This window comes from Zonotrichia albicollis, chromosome 7, assembly GCF_047830755.1.
Source record: "Zonotrichia albicollis isolate bZonAlb1 chromosome 7, bZonAlb1.hap1, whole genome shotgun sequence".
In the NCBI taxonomy this organism is placed as follows: domain Eukaryota; kingdom Metazoa; phylum Chordata; class Aves; order Passeriformes; family Passerellidae; genus Zonotrichia; species Zonotrichia albicollis.
In genome coordinates, this window is record NC_133825.1 from 8,181,907 (window position 1) to 8,196,489 (window position 14,583).

General features: G+C 49.2%; 1 protein-coding gene across 1 annotated transcript; it reads left to right on the forward strand.

The window, feature by feature from the left end:
- The first annotated feature begins 877 nt into the window (after positions 1–877).
- Positions 878–1,702, forward strand: LOC141729579 (uncharacterized). The gene has a single exon (XM_074544281.1). It carries the CDS (start codon positions 878–880, stop codon positions 1,700–1,702), a length of 825 nt encoding a protein of 274 aa, XP_074400382.1.
- The last annotated feature ends 12,881 nt before the right edge of the window (positions 1,703–14,583 follow it).

The window sequence follows — 14,583 nt, forward strand, 5'->3', positions numbered from 1 at the left end:
ATGCAAGATGTAACCAAATGCATGTTTTCAATCCCCATCTTCACCAACTGCTATAAACAGGTGGGGCAGGGTTCTTTATCTCTTCCATGACTCAGCCCTGATAACGCCCTGCAGGGGAGATATCTTCTGTGAATGGGCCATTGAGTGTCTCTGCAGGACTGATAAAATTCCATCATCCCATTGTGGGATGCTCCACCCAGGGGGAGGATCCAAGCATTCCTATCTGGATATAAGCTGAGCCTTGCTACAACAAGGAGCAGCTTGCCTACTGGATTCCCAGAGGACAAGATCTCCATAACCACCACTGGACCTCTGGAGTAAGACCAGACCTTTCTACAGCATCACTTCTTGGACAGAATCACATTCATCACTCCAACAGGACTGCAGCCACCATTTAATGGGACGGCTGCCACCACCCTGACCAAGAGGATGTCAGGTTATATCCCGACTCTGTGAGTTTAAGGCAGTTTTTCTGTATCATTGCCTTGATCCTAATTTTGTTTTTGAATTGGAATTCTGACTTAGACTCTCCCCCAAGTTTGCCTTCAATCCGGTGCAAAATTTAGTGTGCTCATTCCTTGTTTTCCTCCCAAAACAGGATTTCCCATTCCTAAAACTTAGCCAGATGGAGGGAGAGACTGCGAGGAAGAGGAAGATGCCCCAGGACACCCAGGCAGGTGAGGAGGAAGTCAGTGCCCCTTTCCCCCTCTCTTCTGCTCCATCTCCCAGCCCAGCATGGCCCCCAGCTGCAGGACAACCCTGCTGCCAACACCATCCTACCGGAGATGCACTCGGGGGATCTCCTTTCCCTTCCCTCTGGCATGGAGGCAAATCCCATCCTCTCCTTGTCCTTCCTCCCCCAGAGAAGGAGCTGAGGATGGAGACCAGGGAGGGCAAATCCCCACGGCAGAACCTGGAGGAAGAGGCCATTTTGAGCAGCTCCATGACACAGGAATTCAATGGGGAGGATAATTCCCGGAGATTCCACAGGAAGAGGGGCTCCAAACCCAGGCCAGGGTGTGCTGAGGAGGAAAGACCCATCCTGAGTCAGGAAGGTGGAGAAAGCTTCAGCCAGAGCACAGAGCTGGTGGTTCGTGAGCAGCTTCATGATGGGGAGAAGCGCTACAAGTGCTCAGAGTGTGGGAAGAGCTTCAGGCAGCACAGCACCCTGATCTGCCACCAGATGATCCACACTGGGGAATGGCCCTACGAGTGTGGGGAGTGTGGGAAGGGCTTCAGCTACAGGTCCACCCTTGTGACCCACCAACGCATCCACACTGGGGAGAGGCCCTACGAGTGTCCCGAGTGCCAGAAGAGCTTTCAGACAAGCTCTGATCTCCTCAGGCACCAGCTCATTCACACTGGGGAGAGGCCTTTCTGCTGCCCTGAGTGTGGGAAGGGCTTCAAGCGCAAGTCCCACCTCATCATCCACCAGCGCATCCACACTGGGGAGAGGCCCTACCAGTGCCCCACCTGTGGGAAGAGATTTCAGACCAGCTCAAATCTCCGTCTGCATGAGCGGATTCACACAGAGGAGAGGCCCTTCCGCTGCCCTGACTGTGGGAAGGGATTCAAGCATAAGTTCACCCTCATCAGGCACCAGTGCATCCACACAGGGAAGAGGCCCTTCGAGTGTCTCCAGTGTCGGAAGAGTTTCACCCAGCGCTCTGACTTGACCAATCACGAATGGAAGCACCGGTAAGGGACGTTCTATCAGTGCCCCAACAGCAGAAGAGCTTCATGCCCAGCTCCAGCTTCATCCCTCATTGGAGGACCCATATTGGAAAGAGTCCTGGTGATCCATGTTCTCCATGATCCGTGTTAGGAAGACGCCTGTCCCTTTTCCTGCCCCTGCCAATGACATGATGTGGGATGGAATAACATGAGGGTCTGGCCATGGCCCTGTCATTACATTTACTCCTACCTCAGAACATTGCCCGGGGCAGGAAAAGGACTCTTTCTCATCCCAGGGAGAAGGGTGTCCTTTGCAGACAGGAGGAAATACATTGCCGTGAAGAGCCAATTGTTGATGTTTTAGTTTTCTCTGCAAATAGTTTTACTTATCCCTTCTGTTATCAATATTGTTTTTGTTCCTGTTTGTTCCTTATCTCGTTGCTGTTCCCAATAAATGGTTTTTATCCCAGCCCAGGATCTTTGCCTTTTGTGCTTTCCACAAGAGTTGGGAGGGCAGCGCGGTTTTAGCGGGGGCAGAAATTGGGGTACCCCATTCCTGAAGCCCAGCCTGTGGAAACCGAGCATCCCAGCTGGTCCCAGCCCTGGTGGCCATGGCAACAGCCTTGGGAGCGGGTCCCTGGCTGGGGCTGTGGGAACCTCTTCCCTCTGGTGCCCAGGGACAGGAGTGGAGGGAACGGCTGCAGCTGAGTCGGGGCAGGCTCAGGTTGGATGTCAGGAAAAGGTTTTTGCCCAGAGGCTGCTGGGGCCCTGCCCAGGCTCCCTAGGGAAGGGTCCCAGCTCCAGGGCTCTCTGAGCTGCAGCAGCGTTTGGACAGCGCTGCCAGGCCCAGGCTGGCATTGTTGGGGTGTCCTGTGCAGGGCCAGCAGTTGGACTGGAGGATCCTGATGAGTCCCTCCCAGCTCAGCCAGTTCTGTGGTTCCAGGATCCCATGAACCCAGATAAGCCTGGAGATGGGGCTGCAAATGGTTGCCCTGGCATGGGGTCTCCATGGAGCTGCCAAGGGACTGAGCATAGCAACAGGGGGCTGGTAATGGTTGCCATGGAAACTGACCAGAGCAACAGGGCAGTTGTGATGGTTGCCATGGAAACTGACCAGAGCAACAGGGTCCTGGTGATGGTTGCCTGCTAAGGATCAGATTTGTCACAGGCCCTCAGAGGGGTTCCATGGGGACCTTCCAAGAGTCTCGAGGCTGTTCCAGAGCTGGAATGCCACAGGCACAGACAGGGGCTCCATGGACACTTCCCAGGGGTTTCTGGGAATGGTAAAGGGCCCTGTGGTCAGAGGCAGTCACAGCCATTCCATGGTGACACCCCAGGGGACCTTGGGCTGCAAAGGCACCGATCTGTCACAGGCACGCACAGGGGCTCCCCAGTGAAATCCCAGGAGTCCCCAGGCTGCCAAAGAGCTGGGATGTCCCAGACACTCACAGGGGTTCCTGTCATGGGCACAGTGGGAGCTTCAAGCAAAGTTTATTAGAAAAGCTCCTGTTGGCTGACAAAGTGCAGAAAGGATCCCCAAATGTCACCGTTGAATTTGAGATTACATAGACTCGGATCAGATGTCTAAGGGCTAAAAGCCACCTATTTTTTCAATACTTTTCTTTAATACCTTGCTTTGCTACAGGTGGACCTCATTGGTCATTTAATTAACAGATTTCACATGATTGGCCAATTAAGGCAACACCCTTCAGTAAACAACTTTATGGAAAAAACAACCTATTATAAATATTGTCAGTGTACCAGTTATTGATGTTTGTTTTACTTTGGGCAATTCTGGGGGCTGCCTGGATGGGGGAAACCTTCCTGGAGCAGTTCAGTGCCAGGTAAAAGGAGATGCACAGGACCTTTTTGGTCTTCAGCTTCTAGTTTATTGTTATCTTATCTCAAGTTTTGCATTGCTGTCCACATCAGGCTCAGCATGCTGCAAGAACACCTCAAAATGTCCCCAAAATATTTGGTTTTAAGGTCAATAAAAGTTATCTCATCCAAATAACTCTTAAAATATATATTATCTCTCCTTATCGACCAATAACTCATCCCTTGACTGTCTATATGATCTCTGCACTGTGCTTTCCTTTACCAATGACTCTGTGCCACCAACACTGCAGAACATGGAGTAGATGAAGACAATGAAAGGAACTACATTCAAATTCCTCCATCTTGCTTCCCATCTAGACGACCCTTAAAAATCCCAAAACATAAATTTCTCACCCAAGGGACATAGTATAGAACCTTTTCATTTATTTCACACTTTGATAAATTCTAATCTGTCTCAAAGCCCTGGAAGTCCTCTCCATGGGCGAAGGTGAAAGGCAGTGTTTCTCTGGGGGCTCAGAACCCTCAGAGCAGACAGAGAAATATTCCCCGTGCCTTGGATTCCCACACATTTAACCTAGAAACTCTTAACATGTGATGTTACCCAAAAATGTTCCAGGAAAGTAGGATTAGAAGGAGAAGAAAGGAAAAACAACAGAAAGACAGAAAATCAATAGAAAGACACACACATAGGGACCAACTACTGGGGTTCCAACATCATTAACAAAAGAACACCAGGAGAAGGCAGAATCCAAACCACAGGCTGGCCTTGTGCTCCAGCTTTTAAGCCCCTGGGACTTCATGGGCCCACCCCTCGGGTGGGACTGCTAGTTTCTAGTCCAACCAGAGGCAGGGTAGCACCAGCTGCTAGTGTGTGATTGATTGATTAACAGCTGGGCTAATTAGAACTGGATCAGCATCACCTCCTGCTGTGTGATTGACAGTTCTGCCAGGCCAGGGCTGGGGGCAGGGCTCTGTCCCACCACAAACCAAGGCCTAACCAGGCCCTGCCCCACACGGGCATTCTGAGCATCCCAAGGTGTCTCAGGACATCAATTTCATTCAGCCTCTGACAGCAACCACGGTGACACTACGGAACCTCATGGAACCATGGGTCAGTTGTGACAATGGAGATCCAAGAAAACTTTGATGAGACTGTGGAATCCAGGAATCATGGAATCAAGGAGACCATTGTGTAAATCACCGGCCCTAAGGAAGCAAGGATCAATGATCAAACTGTAGTTTGATTGTGATTGATTTAAAATGGAAACAAGGAGCCATTGTTTCACAGTGCGTCTGTGTGGGGCCAATGGATCCTTGTGACTCTGTTGGGGCTCATGAAACCAAGAAGCCATTGTGACATTGCCAGACCTCATGGAATCAAGGAGACAATTGTGACAGTGTTAGGACCCATGAAGGTAAGGGAACATGGAACAGGTCTGCCTGGTTTGGACTCCTGGGGGCTGTCTGACAGGTCCCGCTGAATTTGACATGTCAAGGGCCACTTCCCATCTGACCGTGAAGCACTGGGACTCCGTGCTTTTATTCCTATGGGAAAGAAGTGTCTTTCTTGTCTAGGCACCCGTGGCCAAAACTGGGATTCTGCATCTAAATTTTTCTATATCCAAGGGTTACTCCCAGACAAAATCTGCCTCGACTATTCAAGTCTGGGTAGCCTTGGCCTCTGGTGACTGCCTCTCATCTGCCCCTGCGCCACTAGGGCTTGGTGGTTTCCTTCCTATGGAGACCATTGTGACACAGTGGAAGATTTGAAACCAGTGGGCCATGGTAACACTGCAGGCCTTTGTGGAACCTGTTATACTTTAGGAACTTGTGGAACCAAGGGGAACTTTGTGACCCTGCAGAGTACCATGGATCAAAGGGGCCACTGTGACACTGTGGGGCCTCGTGGAACCAAGGACAACTTTGTGGCCCTGTTGGGCCACATGGTCCCAAGGGGCAAGTGTGAAGCAGCAGGGCTTTGTGGAACCTTGAGGCCATTGTTGCATTTCAGGGCCTCATGGAGCCAAAGGGCCATTGTGATCATGTGGGGCATCATGGATCCATGGAGGTCATTGTGACATTGCAAGGCCCCATGGAATCATGGAGACCATTGTGACTCTGGAGGCCCTCATGGAAGGAAGGGGCCATTGTGACACTATGGGAACTTAAGGAACCAAAAGACTCATTGTTGCACTACTTGCCCCCAATGGAACCTAGGGGCCATTGGACACAGCGAGGCTTCATGGAACCAATAGACCGTTATGTCACTGTCGGGACTTGTGGAACCATGGAGACCAATAAGATCCTAAAGGATTTGTGTTGTCAAGGGGCCATGACACCTGAAGGCCTCATGGAAGCAAGAGAACCATTGTGGCACTGCAAGACCTCATGGAAGCAAGGAGCCATTGTGACACTGCAGGGCCCTGTGGAACCAAGGGAACATGAAATAGGTGTAGCTGCCATGGCCTCCCACCAGTCACCTGACAGGTCTGGCTGACCATGGAATGTGGAAGGCCACTTCCATCTGCCCCTGAAACACTGGGGCTCTGGGGTCTTCTTTTCATGGAAAAGAAATATCCATTTTTTCCAGGAATCCATGGCCAAAATTAGGATTCCGCCTCCAAATTTTTATGTAATAAAAGATTGCTCGCAGACAAAAGTTGCCAGGACAGACAAGTCTGGCTGATCTTTAACTCCTAAATGGCAGCACTCACCTATTTTCCAAACACTGGAAGAGGGCTCTGTGCATTTGTGTTCATGAAAAAACTCCATCTCTCTTCTCCAGGCACAAATGTTTTAAATTAGGACTCCACATTCATAATTTCAAATGTCCAAGAGTTGCTCCATCCAAACCTTCCAGGACAGACAGGTCAGGCTTGCCTTGCCTCTGGTGGTTGCTGTTCATCAACTCCTGAAGCATGGAGGATCCGTGGTTTCCTTCCTATGGAGATCAATGTGACACTTGGGAGCCTTGTGAAAAGGGGCCATTGTGACACTGCAGAGCACCATGGATCCAAGGGACCATTTTGACACTGTAGAGCCTCGTGGAACCAAGGACATCATTGTGGCTCTGTTGGGCCACATAATCCCAAAGGGCCAGAGCAAAGCAGCTGTTGTGGTGTGTTGCAATATCCTGTTTTACCTTCTCCCTTCCCCCTCGCCCCTCGCTGAGTGTGCCCTGTCAATCAGGCTAACATACCAGCAAGGCGTCGTGTGATAGGTGTCCCTAGTCCCTTGAGACCCTGCCCCTTCACCTGCTTGGTGGCTCACCTGTCCCCTCCCCTTCCCCTGCCCTGAGTTTAAAATGCTAATGAGACCATGCGGCCTCGATTCTGTTAGCAGCAGTGGCCCAGTGCAGACATCTCTGTACCAATGGAATAAACATCTGGCAACCTTCTAGCAGAATCCACTCCCTTTCTCTCCACTATCGCCAGAAGCTCTCTCTCCTGAGGAGAACGGAGTCCTGTCTTGTGCCCCAGGTAAGGTATCTCTGGGGTAAAACACCACAGTGCTGCCTTTGGCCCAGCAGCGAGGGTCAGAACCGGCCTAGGCACCATCTAACTGTTTATATTGGGATACATATTCCAAAATATATTGGCGTTCCTGTGGGTGGGCGAAGTGACCTCGCAGCCCAAAGATGGACTCGCAGTTCCTCAGAGAAGCTCTGGCAGCCGTGCATCCAGCTGAAAGGAGCCTGGCTTCAAGACTCCCAGCTAGAGACTTTGGGAATATTCCCAGAAAAAGTTTCGTGGACTGTTCGGTGCCTTCTGGAAAGCCCAGCTTCATTGTGGTGAGCAGATTTTCCAGAGGAAAAAAAGGGGAGCCTCTCTTGCACCCAGAGAGAGGTCTTTTTCCGGTGGAGACCTGCCTGCCTGTACCCAGCCTACAGCTTCCATTTCACGTGAGTATCTCTGCTTTCGGTAGAGCAGAAGCTCAAAAACAGACTCTGCCGCGAGTTCTGTTCCTTTTTGCCTTTGCATTTTTGGCTGCGCAGCCCCACAGACGAGAATTCATAGCGTTCTAGTGTTAGCTTTCCTGCTGCGTGTTTCACTGTTTTTTAGAATTCGCGCCAGAGCGGGATCGCTCTCTGCCCTTCCCCCCCCACGCTCAGCAGCGTGCTCAGACACATGTTAGGAGACTCTCTTTCTCTTTCTCTTTGCGGGGGAGGGGGGGGCTCTCTTTCCACGTGGCCGGGGGACCTGTGGGGTCGGGAGTGCTCTCTGCACACGCGGCGGCGGGGGGGGCGTCCCGGTTTCGGCTTGCCACGTGGAGTGGCTGCTGTCTCTGCTCCGCGGGGGAGCTGCATTCCACCGCGGGGGAGGCTTTGTTTCTGCCTCGGCTCGGCAGGGCGTGCCCTGCTGCTGCTGCCTGGGAATTTTAAAAGCAGTATATACAGCTGCATTGTGAAGCTTTTGTCTGCTCGTTATCGCTTTCTATCTGTGGCTTTTTTTTAGAAATTGGTAGCTGATTTTAGCTTTGTTTTTGGTCAGGCAGGATTAAGTACTTTGCTTTTTACATCTAACATGGGTTCCAAACTTAGCATTGTACAAAGGGGAGTGTATTATAATATTGTTAGCATTTTAGTCAAGAGTAATGTGAAATTCTCTAAAGGAAAATTGAAACAGTTTATAAGATGGCTTTTTCTGCAGTTCCCAAACATTTCCCCTGAAGAAATCCACAATATTCAATTCTGGGATAAAGTTGGGAATGAATTGATAACCTTAGGACAATCTGGCAAACTGCCCTCAGCTAAATTTGTGTTCTGGAGTTTACAAATTCGAACAGCATTGCTCAAACAAAAGGAAATGGAGAAAAAGCCAAATGTAAAGCCATGTGCCTCTGCTCTCCCTGTTTCTCCTTGCTCTAAAACCCCTAAACCTCTTTCCCCAAAACTTGGTATTTTAAAGAATGCAAACTCATTGGGAAGTCGGCTCCCAGAGTGTGCAAGAATAACTGAGTTGTTTTGTTCACAAAGCCCTGGCCAAGCTGCGTGTCTTTCCCAACCCCCTGTATCCCCTCCTCTAAATCCCAGAGCACGTGTTAGCTTTCCGGAGAGCAGTGATGTCCAAAATGGCCCCCAGTCCCCAGGGGGTGCACAAGATGGTGGGTGCCACGTGGCATCTTCCCAAACCTGGTATTCTTCTTCCCAAAATCCTCTTAAGCATTCCAAAATTCCATCCCCATCCCCCTCTCCTCCTGTTCCTCGTGACACCTTCCCCCCTCCCCCCGCCTTTCCTGCAGTACCCTCAGCTCTGCCCCTCTACTCCTCCCAGGGGGCGTCTGCTGACGTGATGTCACCAGGTGACCCCGCCCCCTGTTCCCACGGTATCCCCGCCCCTTGCCAGCTCCCTTTCCCCGCCCCCTCCCCGGGTTCCCACGGTGGGGACACACCCACTGCCTGTCCCCAAACCTGTAGCTGTGATCCCAATGCTTCTGATTCAAGGGATACAGAGCAGGGGACAGCAGACCCAATGCATGGTGCCATGTTGTCACTGGCTCCTGTTACGTTTCAGCCTGCAGCTCAAGCTGGAGCAGCCCCAACTGCTAATTGGAGTTCTTTTGGACGACAATTGATTAAAGAGATCTGTAAATCTCATAAAGAATATGGTCCACACAGTCCATATTTCCGTGGCCTTTTAAATTCTGAATTAAGTAAGACTGTTGTGGTTCCACATGATTTAAAACAAATTTTTTTATGTCTCATGACATCCACGGAATTCAAATTATGGGAATCAGCATTGAAACAACTGCTAAAAGACGCTCTCCCAGGCTTACAGGCTGATCCAAACACAGCAAAAGACAACAATGGTAACCCTATCACCATGGAGCACCTCTGTGGTGAAGGCCAATGGTCTTCTCCCTCAGTCCAAGCTGCTGCAATTCCCACAGAAACACTTGAGATAGTAAAAGAAGCAGCTGAAAAAGCATTCTTTTCCCTCCAACCTGAGGGGCCTTTTGAGCCCTATAGTAAAATCAAACAACTACCATCAGAGCCTTTTTTGAAATTTGTAGAAAGGCTAACTAGAGCTATTGAAATACAGGTTAAAAAAGAAAATGCTAGGGAAGCAATTTTAGAAGAAATAGCATTTACAAATGCAAATGAACAGTGTCGAGCAGCAATCCTGAGCCTTCCTATGGAACCTTCCCCTACACTAAAAGATATGCTTCTAATCTGTAACAGGAAAGTGCCTCTGATGAGTGTGGCTGAAGACACCAGACCAAGGCTGCTGCCAAGACCACACCAGCGTGTCGCTGTTGCCAGCCCTTCACCTTTTCCCTCAGCACAGCAGTACCCTGGGCAGCAGCGGAGACCGGCAATGGTTGAGCCCACTAAACCATGCCTGCTTTGTAATAAGCTAGGACACTGGAGTAACCAGTGCCCCCTGAAAAAGGAATTTGATGATTTTAAAAATAGCAGGGGAGGAGAACTACAAGCCCTCCCTGGGGGTCAACAACAAAAAAATGAAGAATAAAGCGCCAGCCTGCCAGGCATGCAGACATAAAAAGAGCAGGCCAAGAGAATAAGGGTAGCAAAACAAATCAAGCACGCGATAATATTGACATTTGTGTAAGTGAAGCAGGTGCTTCAAAGACCAAGTCTGCTAGTCCACTGTTGAAAGTGAAACAAAATAACCTTTGTTGTGACTTAAGTGATTCTGTATTAACCGCATCTTCTGTCAATGAGCCTTACAGGTTGCAGCTGACAGAGTCACTCCACCTGAAGGACACTGACTGGCATTTTGTCTCTGTAAATCCTGAACAGAAGGGTACTTGGAACCAAATTCGTTGTAAGTACATCGTCATTGGGGACACTAAACACACACCACAAGAGATCGAAATTGCTCCGGGAATGACAACATCAGATCCCAAGCAATTTGTTCTCAGCCTGCACTGTTTCCACCCACCCCTGTTTCTTCCCAAGGGACAAATTGTTGCTCAAGCTATCCCTGTGCCATCTTTACCTGAAAATGTCGATAAACAAGGGCCCACAGTCGCCCGGGTCCAAGTTATTGGGACAGATAAACCCAAATTGTGGTGCAATGTCAGTGGGGGTGGGGAGTCTAAACGCATTGAGATGCTTGTAGACACAGGTGCAGACTGCAGTGATTCCAGTACAAGACTGGCCAGCACACTGGCCTTTACAAAATGTTGCTGGTCACCTTCGAGGTGTAGGAGGTCTGCAATTGGCAAGGCAATCCAAAAGCATTATTCAATTCGAGGGTCCAAATGGACAATTGGCAAATATCCGTCCATTTGTGTTAGATTATTCAGAACCTTTGTTAGGGAGAGATTTAATGGCCCAGTGGGGTGTCACAATTAATATTCCAGACTCTCCACAGCATTTTTGTGCAGCAGTCATTGGACAACAGCGCCCCACCCAAAAACTTAAGTGGAAAACAAACGAACCAGTTGATGTGAAACAGTGGCCACTCAGTAAACAAAAAATAAAGGTGCTTGAAGAACTAGTAGAAGAGCAACTAAGAAAGGGCCACATTGTGGAGACCATGTCCCCATGGAACTCTCCAGTGTTTGTCATCCAAAAAGCTGACAAAAAGAGGTGGCGACTCCTCTGTGACCTCTGACAAATTAATAATGTAATTGAAGATATGGGTTCTCCCCAACCTGGTATGCCATCCCCAACAATGCTTCCTCAAGATTGGAAATTAGCTGTTATTGATATTAAAGATTGTTTTTTCCAAATCCCATTGCACCCTGACGATGCACCGCGTTTGGCATTCTCTGTCCCTTCTATCAATTCAGAAGCTCCTATGAAAAGGTACCATTGGACTGTTCTTCCTCAGGGCCTGAAGGTATCTCCAGCTATCTGCCAGTGGTATGTCTCTTCCCTGCTTTCCCCAGTGCGTGCAGCCGCAGAGAAGGCCATCATCTATCATTATATGGATGATATCCTTGTGTGTGCCCCCAATGATGATTTACTCACACATGCGCTTGACCTAACGATCGATGCATTGATTGTTGCAGGGTTCGAGCTCCAGGAAAAGAAAATTCAAAAGATGCCACCTTGGAAGTATTTGGGCTTAGAAATTGGAAATAGGACCATTGTTCCTCAAAAACTAGAAATCAATCCAAGGATCAAGACCCTTGCGGATGTCCACAAGTTGTGTGGGTCTTTGAATTGGGTAAGACCATGGCTTGGTCTGACTAATGAAGACCTTGCCCCTCTTTTCAATTTATTGAAAGGGGGAGAGGACCCAGGTGCTCCTAGGTCTATTACCCCAGAGGCACAGAAAGCTCTAGAAAAGGTTCAGATTGCAATGTCCACAAGACAGGCCCACCGATGCCGGCCTGACCTGCCATTCAAATTCATCATCCTAGATAAGTTGCCACACCTCCATGGAATTATTTTCCAGTGGGAGGAAAAACAAACACCTAAGGCAAAGGACACACCAAAAAAGGACCGGGACCAGAGGGACTCTCTCTTGATCATAGAATGGGTTTTCCTCAGTCACAAAAGGTCCAAGAGACTGACAAAGCCTCAGGAACTGGGAGCAGAACTGATCCGGAAAGCAAGGACCCGGATCAGGGAGTTAGCAGGATGTGATTTTAAGTGCATTCACATTCCAGTTGAGTTAAAATCAGGTCAAAATACTATGAAAATACTGGAACAATTGTTTCAAGAAAATGAAGTGTTGCAGTTTGTTCTGGATTCCTACTCAGGACAATTTTCGGTAGCACGGCCCGCTTGCAAATTGTTTGAACAAGATGTTCAATTTACTTTAAAATTAAGAACTGCTCTAAGTAGGAGACCTTTAAAAAGGGCTCTAACTGTCTTTACAGATGCGTCCGGGAGGTCCCACAAGTCCGTTATAACTTGGAAGGATCCTCAAACCCAGCAGTGGGAGACGGACATTGCTGAGGTGGAAGGTTCACCTCAGGTTGCTGAATTGGCTGCGGTTGTTAGGGCTTTTGAAAGGTTCTCAGAACCATTTAATCTGATTACAGACTCTGCATACGTGGCAGGAGTAGTATCCAGAGCAGATCAAGCAATACTGCAAGATGTATCTAACATTGCACTTTTTGAATTGCTCTCAAAACTGGTAAAGTTAGTCACTCACCGAGAGCAACCCTTTTATGTGATGCATGTCAGGTCACACACTGACTTGCCAGGGTTTATCGCTGAAGGCAACAGAAGGGCAGATGCTCTTGCTGCACCTGCAGTGATGGCCACTCTCCCAAATGTTTTTGAACAGGCAAAAATCAGCCACCAGCTTTTCCACCAAAATGCACCTGGCCTGGTTCGCCAGTTTAACATCACTCGAGAACAGGCCAAAGCGATTGTAGCCACGTGCCCAAATTGCCAACAACATGCACTCCCTACAGTGAGTACGGGAGCAAACCCAAGGGGACTGAACAGTTGTGAACTGTGGCAAACAGATGTAAGACACATACAGGCTTTTGGAAGGCAGAAATATGTTCATGTTAGTGTAGATACCTTTTCTGGAGCGGTCTATGCTTCTGCCCACACAGGAGAATCATCTATTGAGGCTATTAAGCACCTCTTACAGGCTTTTTCTTTCATGGGCATCCCCAAGGAGCTGAAAACTGATAATGGGCCCGCTTATAAATCCAAGGAATTCGGGAGCTTCCTGCAGCAATGGGGAGTAGAGCATAAAACTGGCATCCCCTACTCCCCTACAGGTCAAGCCATTGTAGAAAGAACTCACCGTGATATTAAAAGGGTCCTGGACCAGCAACAACAGGTTCTGAAGGTAGAACCTCCCCACATCCGGTTATCCAGGGCACTATTCACAATCAATTTTCTGAATTGTTCTTTTGACACCCTGAACCCACCCATCCTACGCCACTTTGGGGGGAGCAGTCACAAGTTGATAAAAGAAAAACCTCTGGTTTTAGTAAAGGACCCTGAGACTTGGAAAATGGTGGGACCTTACAAATTAGTTACTTGGGGACGTGGATACGCCTGTGTGTCCACCCCCTGTGGTTTAAGGTGGGTTCCTTCCAAATGGGTAAAGCCCTATGTTCCCAAAGTCTCAGAGAAAACTGCAGAAGCGCCCCAGGTTGCTCACGCTGCCTGGAGAAGAAAACGCCGCACGCGTTCTCTGGAGGAAATTCCATTTAAGCCTCCTATCTGGAATAGCTTGTAATATATGTCTGTCTCAAGTTCCTTGTACCAGTTTAGATCCCACTGTTCGTGTGAAGCCTCGAGATGCCATGAGACCGAGCCTGCTTCTCGTCCTACTCGTGATCATCCCACCTGCGATCTCCTACATAGTACAGCAGCCCAAACCACGTATGGACTACCTTGACAAAGGCTCTCAGACATCAACCGAGAAACTGACAGCGGGCTGAATGGACTTTTCAATGGCTGGGGACTCTCGGGCTGGTTGGGATCTATTCTGAAAACTGTAATTTTTGTGCTGTTTATTTTAGTTGTAGTTATTGTAGTTTTTAGCATTGTTTTTGGAGTAATCAGATGCATGGTTCTCAAGTTAATCTCAAGCTCATCTCCCTCTCCTGAGGTCTACCATTTGGAAGCCCTCAGTGCTCCAGTAGATGACCTGGAAGCCTCAGTAGAATCATTCTGCACCATAAACACAGTCCTCTTCTTTTTAAACAAAACTAGGGGGGGATGTTGCGGTGTGTTGCAATGTCCTGTTTTACCTTCTCCCTTCCCCCTCGCCCCTCGCTGAGTGTGCCCTGTCAATCAGGCTAACATACCAGCAAGGCGTCGTGTGATAGGTGTCCCTAGTCCCTTGAGACCCTGCCCCTTCACCTGGTTGGTGGCTCACCTGTCCCCTCCCCTTCCCCTGTCTTGAGCTTAAAATGTTAATGAGACCATGTGGCCTCCATTCTGTTAGCAGCAGTGGCCCGGTGCAGACATCTCTGTACCCACGGAATAAACATCTGGCAACCTTCTAGCAGAATCCACTCCCTTTCTCTCCACCTTCGCCAGAAGCTCTCTCTCCTGAGGAAACGGAGTCCTGACAGCCTGGATTTGCCCCGCTGCACTTTCCAGCAGCCAAGGTATCTCTGGGGTAAAACACCGCAGTGCTGCCTTTGGCCCAGCAGCGAGGGTCAGAACTGGCC

What these genes read in the sequence shown, in the direction of transcription:
- LOC141729579 (XM_074544281.1), top strand. Translation starts at nt 878, where the DNA reads ATGGAGACCAGGGAGGGCAAATCCCCACGGCAGAACCTGGAGGAAGAG.